At 51.7% G+C, this 18790-nt stretch overlaps 1 protein-coding gene across 1 annotated transcript; it reads left to right on the forward strand.

The window, feature by feature from the left end:
- The first annotated feature begins 16639 nt into the window (after positions 1 to 16639).
- On the forward strand, positions 16640 to 18079 carry LOC123429908 (aspartic proteinase nepenthesin-1-like). The gene has a single exon (XM_045113880.1). It carries the CDS (start codon positions 16684 to 16686, stop codon positions 17989 to 17991), a length of 1308 nt encoding a protein of 435 aa, XP_044969815.1. The 5' UTR covers positions 16640 to 16683; the 3' UTR covers positions 17992 to 18079.
- The last annotated feature ends 711 nt before the right edge of the window (positions 18080 to 18790 follow it).

An 18790-nucleotide genomic window follows, 5' to 3' on the forward strand; every position in this document is an offset into this window, starting at 1 on the left:
GATCCCGCTGCCACGGGAGGGATGGACAATAGATGTCATGCAAGTTCCTTTCCCTAAGCACGTATGACTACATACGAAATACATGCCTACATTAGATTGACGAACGGGAGCTAGTCACAAATATCTCCGTGTTATAGCTGTTACATGATGAATCACATCCGTCACACTCATCCATCACCGATCCAATGCCTACGAGTCTTTTATTACTGGTCCTTGCTACGTTACTTTGTCTAGGCTTGTCCCTTGCTACAAAAGGGATTGGGCCAGTTTGCTACTATTGTTGCTACTGTTGTTACTCTGCTGCTGCTGCTACTGTTGTTCCTTGCTACTTCGTTGTTACTTGTTGCAAGACCTTTTCCGACACCGTTGTCGGGGAAGAATAGTTCCCTGTCCACGTGCAACTTACTGGCGCAATTGATACAACAGTTAGGAATAGTCTGCCGTCAACAGATCTGTTTCTGGCACCGTTGCTATCATGCTACTTTGCTACTGATACTTTGCTTGCAGACACTAATCTTTTAGGTGTGGTTGAATCTGACAAACTCAGTTGCTAATAGTTGAGAATATTCTTTCGTTTCCCCTTGAGGCGAATCAACAAATTTGGGTCGAATACTCTACCCTCGAAAACTGTTGCGATCCCCTACACTTGTGGGTTATCAAGACCTTTTTCTGGCGCCGTTGCCGGGGAAGCACATCTATATTCTCTGAGTCACTTGGGATTGACGCTTGCTGGTCACTATGAGGAATCGGAAAGATCCAAGAACTAAAATCTTGCCTTCCACTACGAGGAGAGGTAAGGAATTGCCATCTAGCTCTGCACTTGATTCACCTTCAGTTTTGAGTAAGTTTGCGACATCTCCTCCTGCTAGAAATCTTGCTATGTCGCCTGTGCTTGATGATGCTACTTCTGCTGCCCATGATGCTTATGATGATGCTATGCTTGATACTGCTTTGCCTTATGATGCTATGCTTGATACTACTTTGCCTGATGATGCTATGACTGATACTGCTTTGCCTTATGATGCCACTACTGCTTTGCCTGATGATGCTATGCCTGATAGTGCTTTTTCCACTAGGTGCATTCCTTGATGCAAAAATTGCTAGAGTTGCTGCTAGATGTGATGATACTTCTCAAACTACTGATACTATTGAAGTAGAACCTGCTACTATGCCTGAATTGCCTGTTATGCCTGATACGCGCTATGTTATGGAGGGAGAGATAACTGAGGATTTTCTTGCGTGTAAGGATAGCTATGATGTTGAGAAATTACTGCGCCAGTGGAAAGAAAAATCCCGGGACGCTAGGATGAAATACGACCCGAAGTTTTCCACTTCGCCTATCTTTGTGACCGATAAGGATTATGAATTCTCTTTCGACCCTGAGTTAATCACTCTAGTCGAATCTGATCCTTTTCACGGTTATGAGTCTGAAACGGTTGTAGCCTTTCTTACCAAACTGCACGATATAGCCACCCTATTCACTAATGAGCAAAAGATCTGCCACTACTACATGCTCAAGCTATTTCCTTTCTCGCTAAAGGATGATGCTAAGACCTGGTTCACTTCTCTTGCTCCTGGTTGTGTGCGTAGTCCCTAGGATATGGTCTACTACTTCTCTGAAAATATTTCCCGGCCCATAAGAAGCAAGCTGCCTTGCGGGAAATATACAACTTTGCTCAAGCTGAAGAAGAGAGTCTCCCACAAGCTTGGGGAGGCTCATCCAGGTACCGAATGCTTTGCCTGATCACCCTCTTGAGAAGAATGAAATACTTGATATCCTCTATAATGGACTTGCCGATGCTTCGAAAGACCACCTAGATAGTTGTGTCGGTTGTGTTTTTAGGGAATGAACTGTAGAACAAGCTGAGATTCTACTGAATAACATGTTGTGCAATGAGAATGCTTGGACTATTACCGAACCATCTCCTAAGCCAACTCCGAAGAAAAGAGGTATTCTATTCCTCAGTCCTAAAGATATGCAAGAAACCAAGAAATCTATGCGAGAGGAAGGCATTAAATCTGAAGATGTCAAAAATCTACCACCTATCGAAGAGATCCATGGTCTTGGTAACCCGATACAGGTAGTAGAAGTAAATTCTCTGCGTAGGTTTGATGAGAGTGATATTCCTTTTGATAAACCTGCTAGCTTATGCATGGATGAATTTGATAGCTTTGTTGCCAAACAATAGAGTTTCAATGATTATGTTAGCAGACAATTGGAACAGAATGCTCGTAACTTAGTCATTTAAGTGCTTGTGTGGACAGAAATATCAATGATCTTAAGCTCCGGAGTAAACATGCCTCTATGGTTACTACTAAAGTAGAACAAGTACTTAAAGCTCAGAATGACTTGCTTAACGAGTTGAATGACAATTCCGTTAGAGTCGTCACTAGAGGTGGTAGAATGACCCAGGAACCTCTGTATCCTGAGGGTCATCCGAAGAGAATTGAACAAGATTCTCAAGGAGTTAGCACTGATGCACCTAGTCATCCTAGAAAGAAGAGGAAAGATGATAGGGATGTGCAGGCTAGCAACCCTGTTGCTGCTACCCCTGAGAGTCCAAACAATGCCTCTGTCTCTGATGCTGAAACACAATCTAGCGATGAACATGAGCCTAATGATGATATCAATAGTGATGTTCATGTTGATTCTCAACCTAGCAATGATAAGGATGTGGAGATTGAACCTCTTGATCTTGTTAACCCACACCCTAAGAATAGAAGATACGATAAGAATGACTTCGCTGCTAGGAAGCACGGTAAAGAAAGGGAACCATGGGTTCAGAAACCTATGCCCTTTCCTCCCAAACCATCCAAGAAAAAGGATGATGAGGATTTTGAGCGATTTGTTGAAATGATCAGACCTGTCTTTCTGCAAATGCGTTTGACAGATATGCTCAAAATGTCTCCGTATGCTAAGTACATGAAAGATATTGTGACTAATAAGAGGAGGATACCTTAGGTTGAGATTTCCACCATGCTTGCTAATTATACCTTCAAGGGTGGAACTCCTAAGAAACTAGGTGATCCCGGTGTGCCCACTATACCTTGCTCCATTAAAGGTAACTATGTTAGAACTGCTTTATGTGACCTTGGGTCCGGTGTTAGTGTTATGCCTTTCTCTCTTTATCGGAGACTTGAACTGGATAAGTTGACACCCACTGAAATCTCTCTGCAAATGGCCGACAAATCAACTGCTTTCCCTATCGGCATTTGCGAGGATGTGCATGTTGTGGTTGATAACGTCACCATCTTAACAGACTTTGTTATCTTGGATATTCCCAAGGACGATGCCATGGCGGTCATCCTAGGAAGACCCTTTTTAAACACTGCAGGGGCTGTTATAGATTGCAACAAAGGGAATGTCACTTTCCATGTCAATGGTAATGAGCATACGGTGCACTTACCGAAGAAACAATATCGAGTACATTGCATCAATGCTATCAAAAAAACTTCATTGATTCTTATTGGGAGCTTTGAATGCCCTATTCCTCGTGTCAAGATGAAGTATGATTTGCTTGTTGGGGAGATACACATCCCCATTGAGGTGACCTAGTGACTATTTGAGAATTCTCCGTTCTCTTTTGCGATTCGAAAAGGTTTGTCGAGGAGACTTGATCAACCTCATTGACGGATTTTCTTTCGATGACCATGAGATGGATGAATCGAGGAGTCACAAACCTCTGTTCCAAGCTTTCACTTTAGGTTGCTTAGAAGAAAAATGATAGATTTAGTTTAGTTTTCCCTGTTTTCTGTTTTAGCATCCGGTAGAAAAGTACCATGAAAATAAAAGTTCTCTGAACGTCCTGAAAATCAACTATGATTTTTTCTGGATTTTTTGAAAAATTCTGAGACAAAGAGCTTGTCTGGGGGCCACACTAGTGGGCCACAAGCCCTAGGGGCGCGAGCACCTCCTGGCCGCGCCACCCAGGCTTGTGGGGCCCACAGGCACCCCCTCCACTCATTCTTTCTCTCATCTGGTTCTCCTGCCTCCAAAAAAATCATTTCGCAGCTCAAACCCGTGTTCTTGCTCCTCTTGCTACTTGGAAGCTTTCATCGGTACTATTGTTGTAGGAGAGGAGAGAGGAGTGTCTTGCGCTAGAGCTGCTAGCATTCATTTTCCCGTGCTTCGGTACTTCTCATTATTTGTGGTAAAATGTTTGATTGGCCGTGGGAAAGATGGGCCACTTAGTTCCCCAGATCTTGCGGTCTTGCGCGAAGCCCTTTATAACGATAAAACTTATAGCTTGGGCGCTATAGTAGCTCAACGGTTGAACCTGAACCGTTCTAAAGGTGTTGTCTATGGAGGTATCTATGTTACTCGTCTTGCTAGACACTTTGAGATACCTATTAGACTGGAGGAGGAAGAAGAGATTCTTCTTCCCGAGAGATATCTAGATTACGATAGCATGGTTCGCCATGACTTTCTTGATAGAGATATAAGTAGAAGATTGATTTATAACCTCGTATTCAGTCAGGGTACTTGTGAGACTATTACTTTGCCTTCTCCTTCTTTGTTCAATGTTCATGCAGGCAGGTACATTATTATGCCCTCGGACATCTACGCATATTGGGGCTTAGCCCAACCGCAGGTACCCGTGCCCGAGCCACCAGTCGAGTACCAGACGCCAGTTTACCAGTGGGAGCCAGAGGAGCTCACACAGTAGTGGCATCCTCAGTCCACTCTAGAGTACCCCGGTGCTAGTTATTTCCCTCCTTGGGAGTAGACCAACTTAGGCCAAAAGCCTAAGCTTGGGGGAGTACGTGTTCTCACCGACTTTACATTCTTGCTTATGCTTTCACTTTGTTAGCCGGTGTTCACACTTTGCCACTATATCATCCATGCTAGTTTATTTCTTTTTCTCGTTTTCTTTTCGTGTGTTTGTCTAGTTTGAGAAAACCCAAAAAGATTTTCTTGTTCTTCTTTTGCTTGTTGGGAGCTTTCCCGTGTAAATAGTTTTCTTTTTCTTTGGGTCAAGGTAGAAGATATTGGTTACAATGTTTAGTGGCTCTTCCATGCATACCTGTTTAGCTTTCAAAGAGCCATATTACTTTGTCTTCTCCTTTGTGTTTGCCTACAGGTTCCAGCGTAGTCTAATGCACGAGCACGCTTATTATTGTTCACATCGTTCGGTCGTGCAAGTGAAAGGCAATAATGACGATATATGATGAAGTGACTGAGCCTGGAAAAGTTGGTATGAACTCGATCTGTTTTGTTTTTGTAAATATGACTAGCTCATCATGCCTGATTCAGCTTTGTTGTGAGAGAAACATGTTTGCAATAACAAGTTAGAGATTATAGTTGCCTATGCCATGCTTACTTAGCTAGGAGCTTATAATGGTTTGTCTTGGATGCCCACATGAATGTTGAGATGACTGTGTTGTAGTATGATAGGATGGTATCCTCCTTTGAATGATTCAAGTGGCTTTACTTGGCGCATGTTCACGCATGTAGTTGAAACAATATCAACATAGCCTCTATGATATTCATGTTCATGATGATTTATGTCCTACTCATGCTTGCACTCAATGTTAGTTAATCTCAATGTATTTTGATGACTGTTGTCGCTCTCTAGTTGGTCGCTTCCCAGTCTTTTGCTAGCCTTCACTTGTACTAAGCAGGAATACTGCTTGTGCATCCACTTCCATAAACCCAAAGTTGTTCCATATGAGTCCACCATACCTACTTATATGCGGTATCTACCTGTCGTTCCAAGTAAATTTGCATGTGCCACTCTCTAAATCTTCAAGAAATAATCTGTTTTGCATGCCTGAACCGCTCATGTGGTGTCAGGGGGCTACTGGTATCTTCCATGCTAGGCGTGTTATCCTCGATATGTGTTTATTCACTATCATTCATGAGAAAGTGGCCGGTAATTGGAATTCCCAGTTCCATGCTCTAATCGAAAAGACAATTGCAAACAAAACTCCCCCAGGATTGATGTTGGTATGGACGGTACGCGAGGATTCGGCTAGCCGTGGAGTGTGATTGATTGGTGGTGGGGGAGTCAAAACTTTACTTTTCTGTTTGGGAACCGCCTATAGCATGTGTAGCGTGGAAGATGTTGAGAACTCTTAGTCATTGCATTGACAATGAAAGCATGCCACCCAAAATTATTATCTCTGTTTTCAAAGCTTGAGCTGTGGCACCTCTGCAAATCAATGCTTCCCTCTGCGAAGGGCCTGTCTATTTATGTTCCTGTTGAGTCATACTCCTCTTACAAAACCACCAATTAGAGAACACCTCTGTCATTTTTATGCTTTGCTTTTAACTGTGTTGAGTATGACTGTGACTGGATCTTCATTGCCTTGAATTACAATGTTTAGTCAGCCCTTGGTCTTTGAAGGTGCTCTGCATTTATGTTTTGCGGTCTCAGAAAGAGGTAGCGAGATACTATCTATTTGTACCGCTTCATGTTGTTTTGATTGAAGTGTTGACATTTCAGGCTTATTATTATTTGCTCGCTAGTTGATTATGCCATTGATATGAGTTTATGGTGAGACCTAGATGTCATTCGCTTATGTGGTTTGCTTGTGATCTTGCTGAAATTCTGGTTATGACTTAGACATAGTTGCAACAACAAGGTCAAACAGAGTTCGTCAAAGTTTTTCTTTTGACTCCTTCAGTTTTTCAACTGAATTGCTTGAGGACAAGCAAGGCTTTAAGCTTGGGGGAGGTGATGCATCTCCATCGTATCTACTTTTCCCAACTCTTTTGCCCTTGTTTTGGACTCTAACTTTCATGATTTGAATGGAACTAACCCGGACTAATGCTGTTTTCAGCAGAATTGCCATGGTGTTGTTTTTGTGCAGAAATAAAAGTTCTTGGAATGACCTAAAAATTTACGGAGAATTTTTCTGGAATTAATGAAAAATACCTGCGCAAAGATCCACCGGAGGAGGTGAGCCAGTGGGCCACAAGCCCAGGTGGCGCGGCCACCCCCCTGGCCGTGCCAGGTAGGCTTGTGGGGGCCATGAGGCTCCACCGCCTCCAATTTCAGCTCTATATATTCCGTATCGCCCAGAAAAAAAATCAGAGAGAAGGTTTCATCGCGTTTTACGATACGGAGGCACCGCCACCTCCTGTTCTTCATATGGAGGGCAGATCTGGAGTCCGTTCGGGGCTCCGAAGAGGGGAGATTGTCGCCATCATCATCATCAACCTTCCTCCATCGCCAATTCCATGATGCTCTTCATCGTTTGTGTGTAATCTCATCGTAGGCTTGCTGGACGGTGATGAGTTGGATGAGATCTATCATGTAATCGAGTTAGTTTTTGACGGGGATTGATCCCTAGTATCCACTATGTTCTAGATTGATGTTGCTACTACTTGGCTATGCTTAATGCTTGTCACTAGGGCCCGAGTGCCATGATTTCAGATCTGAACCTATTATGTTGTCGCCAATATATGTGTGTTTTAGATCCTATCTTGTAAGTTGTAGTCACCTACTATGTGTTATGACCCGGCAACCCCGGAGTGACAATAGCCGGAACCACTCCCGGAGACGACCATAGTATGAAGAGTTCATGTATTCACCAAGTGTTAATGCGTTGGTCCGGTTCATATCCCGTAGTTTCCATTAGGACCCCGCTGCCACGGGAGGGATGGACAATAGATGTCATGCAAGTTCTTTTCCCTGAGCACGTATGACTACATACGGAATACAGGCCTACATTAGATTGATGAACGGGAGCTAGTCACATATCTATCCGTGTTATAGCTGTTACACGATGAATCACATCCGTCATACTCATCCATCACCGATCCACTGCCTACGAGTCTTTTACTACTGGTCCTTGCTACGTTACTTTGTCTAGGCTTGTCCCTTGCTACAAAAGGGATTGGGCCACTTTGCTACTACTGTTGTTACTGCTTTTACTCTGCTGCTGCTGCTACTGTTGTTCCTTGCTACTTCTTTTCCGACACCGTTGCCGGGGAAGAATAGTTCCCCGTCCACGTGCAACTTACTGGCGCTATTGATACAACAGTTAGGAATAGTCTGGCGTCAACAGATATGTTTCTGGCGCCGTTGCTATCATACTACTTTGCTACTGATACTTTGCTTGCACATACTAATCTTTCAGGTGTGGTTGAATCTGACAAACTCAGCTGCTAATACTTGAGAATATTCTTTCGTTTCCCCTTGAGGCAAATCAACAAATTTGGGTTGAATACTCTACCCTCGAAAACTGTGGCGATCCCCTACACTTGTGGGTTATCAGGCCCCTTCATCATCAGCAAGGCCTTAAGCAACAACGCTTACTATCTGGTCAACACCCGAAAGGCCAGCAAGAACAAGAAGGACACCTCCGGCTCCGAGTCGGAGAGGCCATGGAATGCACAGCTCCTATGTCCATTTTACATCTAAAGTATGCATGTATGTATTTGTACTACTTTCAATAAATAAAGCAGTCGGCACCCCGCAGTAGGACTCGGGGACTGCCGTTCTATCGCAAGACATGGAGTATTCTTGTTTCCGTACTGGCTGCTCCTAGGTCGGTCGAGCCGACCCGGGGTTTGCCGGCTCACCCTACCCCCGCCCCAAAAACAACGAAGTACTATACCTCCTTCTCATAGATGGTCTAACCCTAGCCGGCTGCAGACCACAACGTGGCTGTCGGGCCGGCAGGTAGACAAGCAAAGGGAGGCGGGCCATATAGGAAAAAAATGGACTAAGGGTGGGATTGTTCGACCGTTTGCCCAGATGGACTCAGAATCTAACTAGTAAAAGTTTGGAAGTACTAGCGCCCTGCCTCCAGCAGCCCACTCTTTGTTCGGCTCCAGTCCACCAGCCAGCTGGTCGACGGGAAAAAAGGCCAAGGAGCGGGGTGGATAGGAAAAGAAATTTAAACAAGGGACGACGACAAGCCAAGGGGCAGACGACAGATAGACAAGTTAAAAACATGCGATAAGTAAGATAAGGGCCCATGGCCAGGAGTACGTGTACAATACACCCCGAGTGGGTGGACTTGTTCTTAACAGTTTAATAGTGCAAAACAAAGAAAGCATGCAAAATAAGGCCGGCTACGACAGTGCCGCCTTCTGGTCCAGTCGGACGAGTGGTCGGCCCGTCTAAGCATCGGGAGCCAGCGGTGCCTCCTGGCGGGCCTCCGTCTCACGAGCCGGCTCCGCCTCCGTGTCGGCACCTTCAGGTGGCTGCACCTCCGGGGAAAAGGGTGTGGACGCTCCTCCACCGGCCTTGGCGATAGCACGGGCGTCGGCTGCAGCGGGCTCGTCCGAGCTGGACCCAACCTTCTCCTCATCCTCGCCGATGGGGACGCCGTAGTCATCCTTAGGGAGGGGCACGTCGTCGTCGTTGAGCTCGGGGAAGTAGGTCTCCAGCGAGGTGTAGCTCGCGAGATCGTGGGCGCGGAATGCAATCTCCTCTTCGCGCCGCGCCAGATCAGGCTGTGCGGCTGCCCGCAGGGTGGCCAGCCTGGCCAGGTCGATGCCGGGATACCAGGACAGCGTGAAGGACACGACAAGTTGGGCGCAAGCCCGAGCGGCCGAAGCCCTCCACGCGTCAAACCGGTCGACGGCATGCCCCAGCCATGTCGCGACTTGGTCCTCCGGCACCTCTTCGCCACGATCAGCCCAATGGGCCTGAACGACGTCCTGGCCGGCTGATAGCAGCCGGCGCCAGAGAGCGCAAAGATGGACGATCCGAGCCTCACATGCATGCGACATCTCTGCAGCCGACCAGCCGGTCCTGCTCCGCCCACAGGGCCATCACCGCGCATTCGGTGTGCGCCTGTGTCTCCGGAAAGTGGGCTGCCCCACGAAAAGAAGTAAGACAAGATCCAAGTGCAAAGATACAGCCGACTAAGGAGTAAAAAGACTTACCAGCAAAGATGGTGTCCACCCCCTTAACGAGGCCGACCGCGCTGTCCGCCCGCCGATCAGCCGTCTGCCTGAGCTCGCTGAGCCGAGCCACCTCGTCCTGAAGTGTCGTGACCGCCTCGTCTCTCCTGGCCACCGCTTGCAGCGCCGTCGCCTTCTCTGCCTCGGCCGCCTGCAAGGCACTGCCGAGCCTCGTCACCTTGGTCGTCTGCGTCGCCAGCTCCTCGACGAGCCGGTTGTGCTCGCGGGGGATCTCGTCGTGCTTGCCTCGGACCGCCTCAAGGGACTAGCACAGTGGCTCCAGATCGGTGGCAGACGCTGCCGCTGCTAGACAGCAGACGAACATCAGACTCAACGAAGGAAAGAAGTATAAAGATTTGGCCCGGCTGCCACGAAGCCACGCAGCCGGCCCGAATCTCGGGGACTACACCTAGTGGGTGCCCTCGCGCGCACCCACTAACAGTAGAAGGGAGGTTACCTTTTGCCGCCTCTAGCTCGGTTTTGGCAGCCACCCGCTCAGCTGTCCAAGCCGTAAGCTCCTCCCGAGCCTGGCGGTAGCTGCCCTTGGCGAAGCGGCCGACGTCGATCGCATCTTGAAAGATGGTGTCGCGTTGCGTCCGCTCGAGCAAAAAGAAGACACGACGAGAGTAAGATTTGGCCCGGCTGCCACGAAGCCGCGCAGCCGGCCCGAACCTCGGGGACTACACCAAGTGGGTATGCTCGTGCGCACCCACCAGCAAACCAGCAAACAAAAAAAGGTTCAAACGGAGGAACTTGCCTCAAGCGCCTGGTCCAGGGCCTTGAGGCCGGCTGCCGTAGTTTTGGCAAAGTTGACCACGCCCATCTGGCACTGAAGGAGTGCGCCGGCCACTTGCGAGGGCGCTGAGGGTCCCGCTTGGCCCACTTAAGGGGTGCAAAGCAGCTGCGCCCAAGCGGTCGTCACCATTGACAGTGACCGCGCCAGGCTACCGCCAGCCGGCGTGCTCGACGTTGGCGCCGCCCCCGTTACGACGTTGGTTCGGCCGCCGTTCCCCAGTGCCTTAGGGGTCGCTCTGGATTGCGGCCCTTCGCCAGAGCGGCGCGAGCTGTCTTGGCGGCGGCCGGGGCGGCGATCTCCATGATGACCGGCTCGATCGCCGGCGGAGTCGACGCTGGCTCGGAAGCCGACGGAGGCATCACTGTCTGCGATGGCTTGGCGTGTGCGCTAGCCGACGCATGAGGGGGCCTCGACGAAGGAGCGTAGGCGGCACTGATGGTGCGGCGTCTTCCGCTGCCTCGCCCAAGGGACCACTAGCGCTGGCTCTCCCACCTGAGGTGTCCATCCTCGCACGGCGTTCTCGCTCGAGCCGCGCCGTTTGCGCATGATCGACGGCCAAGGGGGGCCGCGTGGCAGCCTCGAGGACCGACTCCTCCACGGCGGGAAGCTCAAAGGCAGCTCTGCGGAGAGAAAAGGAAAGGGGCACGAGCTCAGAGGCCACGAGGCTACCAAAAAGAAGAATACGAAGGCACGAGCCTCGATGGAGTACTTACCCGTCTACGAGGGGAAGCGGGCGGCCCCCGCGTTTCAGCCGCGTGCGCGCTGGCAGGTTGGCACCTGGCGGCAGGACGGACGACCGCGCCTTCTTCGCCACCGGGCTGCAGTCGAGCCACCAGCCGGTCGCTTGTCTCAGTGGCGCTCCACCGCCATATGGCGATGAGCCGGCTGGGTAATCGTCAGCCGACTCCCAGTTGGCGCATCCCCGCCCCTCGCTCGGCGACGGCCCGGGGGAGGCACCATAAAGGGTGGAGCCTCGTCCAGCACCACCAATTCCTCCTTGTCGTCGTCATCCTTTGAGTCCATGGGCCCCTCGGCGACGCGATGGGCTGATTGTGCCTCGTCGGTAGGGTTGCTAGCCGGCTCCTCCTCGTTGCCCTTGCCTCCATGCCCCCCTTGGCCGTCGGCAGCCCTGAGATTTCGGGGGCAACGGGTCCCCCGCTATCCGACTCATAGTCGGCAGAGTCGGACTCCGAATGGTCCGGGCGGAACACCGGCGGGCGCGGGCCATCTGGGGTGTTCTTCCGGGTGAAGAGCTGAGGATAGACGCGGCCTCACGTCAGATATTTTATATCAGAAAGGAAAAAAACAGGGGCAGACGGCCAACAAACTCACCTGCGGTGTCGGGTTGTAGCGATTGTACGGTGCCACGCCGAACTGCCAGCTGTCTTCATCCAGCTGGAAGTTGGTAATGTTGTTCACGCGCGCGGCCACCTTGCACGACGGCAGCACCACCATCGACAACCGGCACGGGTCTCTGTGGCCGCCCATGTCCCAAATCCGGTGCCCCCGCGCCTTCAGAGGCGCCACCCGGCTCGTGATGAAGGCGACAATCACGTCTGCGCCCGTCTGGCCGGCCCCGATGAAGCTGTCCAGCCGGCTCACCATTGCCCGCATCTCGAGGAAGTCGGACACGATCTTCCAATTCCGCTCGTTGGCCGGCTGGTCGGTGAAGGGCTCGAGGCCGACCTAGTTGCGGTTCTCATCAAGATTGCGGACGTAGAAGAACGTCCGCTGCCATTTCTTGCAGGAGTCCTTGAAGGTGATCCTCGGGAACGGCGACCCCTGCCATCTGTAAACCACCACCCTGCCGTAGGGGTATGGCGAGCCGTCGTTCTTGTGCTTCTGGGCGTGGAAATAGAAGAAGTACTGGAAGAAGGAGAAGAAGGGGCGAAGGCCCAGGTAGCCCTCGCATAGGGCGACGTAGCAGGCGATGTACTAGATGGCATTAACCCCCAGATGATGCATCTCGAGGCCGTAGGATGCCAGGAAGCGCTGGAAGAAGCCACTCACTGGCAGCCCAAAGCCGACGAGGAAGTGCGCCCCGAAGACCACGCGCTTGCCGTCGCATGGCCGCGGCGAGACCTCACCTTCCGATGCGTGAGCCTCGACCAGGTCTTCCGCAGGCAGCTTCCGCGTCCGGCAGAGGTAGACGATGTGGGCCGGGGTGATGAGCGACCCCTCCCACGAGCCGGAGGGCAGGTCCGTCATCTCCGACGGCACCGGAGACGAGCCTGGGGAGTGGAGAAGGACGAGCGCTGCGGGTGCACGAAGGGAGGTCGGAGGCGTAGAAGCACTTCGGGCACGAGGAGGAAGAAGGAGAGCTCGAGGGAGATGGGGGAGCGGGCGAGGAAATGGCCGCAACTGCCCCCCTCACCCCTTTTAAAGACCAAGGGAGACGAGGGGGCGAGTGGATCTACCGCGCCACGATCTCCTCCACTCCCCCATGATCTACGAGCATTAATCGCGCACACGACACCAACGGACGGAAACAACAGCAATGAATCTGCGCGTGAGCCGAGGCACGTCTGGCTGGGCCTGGGAAGTTGTCCCGTCGCGCGGGTAGTGGCGGGCCCACCCCTCACCCCCGGCTGCCACGTGGCCTGACTGGCCCGCACAGAAACTGAGGCGTCTGGGCCGGCTGCGTCTCCGGCCGGCTACCTCGCAGGCAGGCTTTGACCTAGCCGAGCGAAGGTCCGAAGCCGCCTGTGAGGCGCGATCGACTAGTCGAGAAGTTCCTACAAGTCACGGGGATGAAATCGCTGGCCCCCCTCGCCTGAAACCCGCGGACCCCAACGGTTTTAGGGGCTACTGTCGGGGATACTACCCCGGGGTGTATCAAAGGCCGAGATTATCATTCTCCAAGACAATTAGGGGGTTGCCTGCCCCCAGGCCGGCTGACGATAGCCAGCCCACCCACATGAACGGCTGGAGGTAGCCGGTCCCACCGAGCCATACGGACGGCCGGCTGGCGGTAGCCGACCCTCTTCCCCAACGGTCGGATGCAGTACGGCCAGTCGGATGGACTGCCCCGTCCCATCAAGTCGTACAACAGTACGCAGACAAGACAACACCGCATGGCAACAGTGCCCCTGGCACAGGCTAGGGCCGTAGCGGGATGATGGCATCGCCAGCATGGCTACAACGGGCATAGACGACCCCGACGCTGGCTAGACGGCGCGGCTCTGTAGCCCTCGTACCTCCTGCGCACGTGCCTTGGCGGCCCGACGCATGAACCGCTGGCTGTGCTGGCCAACGGGCCCTACGACAAGACCCGGCAGCCGGCGGGTCCCCCCAGGCCGGCTAAAGGCTGACGGCCGGGTCCCACCGGCGATCTTATCCTCTAGACTTTATAGCTCAGGCTGCACTATAAAGCCTCCCCCAGCCCCCGAGAGAGTGGCTGGTTCCCTTCGCATTAGCACACACATACACCATATCGATACAGCTCCAGGAGCACAATTGTACTGTGATTCCATATAGTCACACAAGCAGGACGTAGGGGTATTACCTCACCGGAAGGCCCTGAACCTGGCAACACCGGTGTCATGTGTCTTGGGCCCAAACCCGTTCCTAGACGTCATCGGCGCCCATCGGCCCCAATCCAGGAGATAAGCCAGCCTACAACATCTATCCCGGAAATACCACAACAGATGCCATCCGCAAGCTGCTAACCCATCGAGTAGTTCTGCACATTGACCGAGTAGTTGGAAGGAGGAGCATCTCCTATAATAAGCCTAGAAAATAACGATGATCTCGAGAGCATATTCAAGTCATTGTGAGAGCCATGCAAATCAAAGAATGAATGTCATATCCAAAGGTCATTCTTTGCAACTGCCTCAAGAACGATCATTGGATTGTTGCAGCGGCCTTTTGTACTAACCCTTCCACCCTGTAAGACAATTCTTCCATGTACAATTCATATAGTAAAGTGATCCAAGCATCCCTAGAATTCCCTTGTTTTACTCGCTATCATTAGCCTCTAGGTGTCTTCCTCATTAGGTGCTCTCAAGTACTCCGGGTCAAAAACGGCTATCGCTGCTTTAGTGAACCTTCGAACGACATACAAGATTGTCTCTTCACCAATGCGGACATAGTCGGCAACTGCATCAGTCGAACACCCATATGTCAAGACTCGAACAGACGCAATGCACTTCGTCACAGGGCTTGATGTCCTCACTTGCATTTCTTCGATGGTTGAACCAGTCATCATACCTCTCAACGACTTTTGCAATGGTCAGAAAAAGACTTGTGTGCATACGAAAGTGCTGACAAAAATACTTCTCCGGATAGGTTGGATTCGGAGCAAAGTAATCTCTTATGATCTTGTCATGGCCCTCCGCTCTACCACCGTTGTTGTGTATGTGGCCAAACTGTAATCCTCTCCTAGGCCGTCGATCATCATAGTTGAAAATCATGCCTAAAACGGTTTCCAAATCGTTGACGTCTTCTTTCTCTTCGGACGACGATGAGTCCTCGAAGACTATCTCCATTAATCTCTTTATCTACAATTCAAACAACTTGCTTCAATCTAAAAACGGCTTGGCTCAGAAAGAAACGAACGAAAAAACTCACATAGGCAAACCGTCGAACACTTGCGGTGCAGTGGTAGTGCACCAGCCGACCGACGTCGTTTAGGCCAAACCAGCGGGCGGCGACACGTGCGATTGACCTGCAGCGGTGTGCAAGGAAGGGCCGATTCGGCGGTCGACAAAAAATGATGACGATTCGAAGCAATCCGACGAATCGGCTATGGCGATGACGACGGCGTTTCACCTTGATTCCGACGTCGACGATATGAGTTGAATGAGCTCAACATTGGGCAGAGGGCCGGCAGGCACGAAGGGAGGCAACGAGGTAGCAGTGGGACCGGCGGGCGATCGCCGGGAGGTACGCCGGTGAAGTGGCAGTGGTGAGGGCGAATCGAGGGAAAGGCTCAACTTTTACTTCAAGTGATAGCGGCTGAGTATATTTGGGGAAGGGAGAGGCGTTAGAGGATAAAAAAAATTCCACTAACCATTTTAAGGGATGAGTTAGATGCGCGTTAGAGGAGTAAACCTGATTATTTACATGTTTAACACCGGATAGGTGATCGTTAGAAATGCCCTTAGCTCCAAATCTTCTAGTTCTTGGGACAATAATACTACACCTACGTAATTTTCTTACAAACTCTTACGCAACTTCCCTTCACCACATTCTCTCCCACCCCCTGATTTCTAGGTGGGTGGGCCCCTCATCCCTTCAACTGTCAATCCAAATTTGCCATCTGTAGTTTACGTAAAACTCATTCGTAAGTCTACGTATGTGTAGCATTGCTCTTCTTGGGATGTGGTGATCCCTTACTTTGTTTGTCATTTTCTTGTAAAGGATATATGTCGATTATATGAGGAATAAAGTCTGTTTCCGTAGAAAAATGCTTTAGGATATAGTAGGTTGACCAGATTCAGAGAATGACTAGTTTTAACATCTGACAATCGAAATATTTGAGTACCTTTCTGCAAAGAAACGGTCGTACGCCGTATCACCATTTTTTCCTTGTCATTTATCTCTGGTTGACGAATGTAGTGTAACAGTCGTTTCCAGGCGCGCTGCCTCGACGCGGTTCTCTCTTAATTAGTACTATCTGATTGATTCAGTCAATTCATGCATCTTACGTGCTTTCGGACCACGACGAGCGAACGCAATTATCCGGCGACCCATTTAGGAGGCAAGTTTGAATTCTTATTCCCTCCACGCCGAACAAATAGCTCACCTAATCTCTGAAACTTTGGCCTGCACGTAATCGTATGCATCACTCTCTTGGTGTGATGATGTGACAATAATCACAGGATAAAACCCTTTGCAGTTATTTCCAGGCAACACACCAAAAAGACCAGCACAGCACTGGTGTGCTTGACCAAGTACGAACAAGTGTCGCCGCCTCATCACATGCACATCACAGGATGTCTCGTATATAACCCAAACCATTTCATCACATATTCCATTCGTGTGCACTGCATCGATCGTCTAGCTCCAGACGTCGTGTGTGCAAATGGCGTCGCTCGCTGTGCTTCTCATGTTCCTTTCTGCGGCTATGGCCACCAATGCCGCCGCCGTGCGCGTCGGGCTGACGCGCATCCACTCCAACCCCGATGTCTCCGCCACCGAGTTCGTGCGTGACGCCCTGCGCCGGGACATGCACCGGCACGCCCGGTTCACCCGGGAACTCGCGTCGTCGGGAGACCGCACCGTCGCCGCGCCAACCCGGAAGGACCTGCCGAACGGCGGGGAGTACATCATGACGCTGGCCATCGGCACGCCGCCGTTATCCTACCCGGCCATCGCCGACACGGGCAGCGACCTCATCTGGACGCAGTGCGCGCCCTGCGGCAGCCAGTGCTTCAAGCAGGCCGGGCAGCCCTACAACCCGTCGAGCTCCACCACGTTCGGCGTGCTCCCCTGCAACAGCTCGGTGAGCATGTGCGCCGCGCTGGCTGGGCCGAGCCCGCCGCCTGGGTGCTCGTGCATGTACAACCAGACGTACGGCACAGGGTGGACAGCGGGCATCCAGAGCGTGGAGACGTTCACGTTCGGCTCGACGCCCGCGGACCAGACCCGTGTCCCCGGCATCGCCTTCGGCTGCAGCAACGCGAGCAGCGACGACTGGAATGGCTCAGCTGGCCTCGTCGGACTGGGTAGGGGAAGCATGTCGCTCGTCTCCCAGCTCGGCGCCGGCATGTTCTCGTACTGCCTCACGCCATTCCAGGATGCCAACAGCACGAGCACGCTCCTCCTCGGACCGTCGGCGGCGCTCAACGGCACTGGGGTCCTTACGACGCCGTTTGTGGCCAGCCCATCGAAGGCGCCCATGAGCACGTACTACTACCTAAACCTGACGGGCATATCGATCGGCACGACGGCGCTGTCCATCCCTCCCAATGCGTTCGCCCTGCGGACCGACGGCACCGGCGGGCTCATCATCGACTCCGGCACGACCATCACGTCGCTTGTCGACGCGGCATACCAGCAAGTCCGTGCAGCGATTGAGTCCCTAGTGACGCTGCCGGTGGCCGACGGGTCGGACTCCACGGGGCTCGACCTGTGCTTCGCGCTGACGTCCGAGACGTCGACGCCGCCGAGCATGCCGAGCATGACGTTCCACTTCGATGGCGCGGACATGGTGCTGCCAGTGGACAACTACATGATCTTGGGTTCAGGTGTGTGGTGCCTGGCTATGCGGAACCAGACCGTTGGCGCAATGAGCACGTTCGGCAACTACCAACAGCAGAACGTTCACCTACTCTACGACATCCACGAGGAGACGCTGTCGTTCGCTCCGGCCAAATGTAGCACGCTCTGAAGACAAATGTACAAATATGTGTGTACACTTCCTAGGTGTTTTTCATCAGTTCTGTATAGTTTCGATTCTTTATTCTTTTTTCGTTCAATTCAGAAAGTAAATTGTATGCTCAAGATTTATTTGCGGGAAGGCTCACTAGTGGAAAACGGTCCTTTGGCCGGGACCCTTTAGTCCCGGCCTGCCTCTGGGCCAGGACTAAAGGCCCGGCCACGTCGCCCCAATTCTCAATGCCTTACTCGAGGCTTTAGTCCCGGCCCGTAAGGAGCCTTTGGTCCCGGTTCGTGTCCCAAACCGGGACTAAAGGGCTACGTGGTGGGCAGTGGTGGTGGCAACCGTTCGTATCCCCCTTTAGTCCCGGTTGGTGGCTTAACCCGGGACTAAAGGCCTAACACGTGGCCTGCCGTAGTGGGGGCAACCGTTGGTATACCTCTTTAGTCCCGGTTGGTGGCTCAACCCGGGACTAAAGGCCCAAACGGTTTGCATCCCGCGTCGTTTCGGGCGATGAAAAGCACGACCTGAAGCAGAGTCGCCATTTCTCTGTTTCTTCTTCTCTCTCGCTCTCGCTCTCTGTTCTTCTCCTCGCTTCTTCCCTTCTCTTCTTCCATCATGCCAACTCGCTTTGAAGAGGTGCTCGCACATGGCACGACCATGCTCGATGTCGTGTACACGAACGAGAGCAGGGAGACGCCGTTTTTTCTTGAACAGTTGAAGGAAGGATGGCTTGACGCCGCAATGGATCATGAGAAGTTCTTGGGGCTTGATCTGGAGTACACGGCCGATCAACGCGGTGTTGCCGTCA

The sequence above is a fragment of the Hordeum vulgare genome, chromosome 2H (genome assembly GCF_904849725.1).
Source record: "Hordeum vulgare subsp. vulgare chromosome 2H, MorexV3_pseudomolecules_assembly, whole genome shotgun sequence".
NCBI classification, from domain to species: Eukaryota; Viridiplantae; Streptophyta; class Magnoliopsida; order Poales; family Poaceae; genus Hordeum; species Hordeum vulgare.

Excerpts from the sequence above, each read along its gene's own strand:
- LOC123429908 (XM_045113880.1), top strand. The coding sequence starts at position 16,684 with ATGGCGTCGCTCGCTGTGCTTCTCATGTTCCTTTCTGCGGCTATGGCC.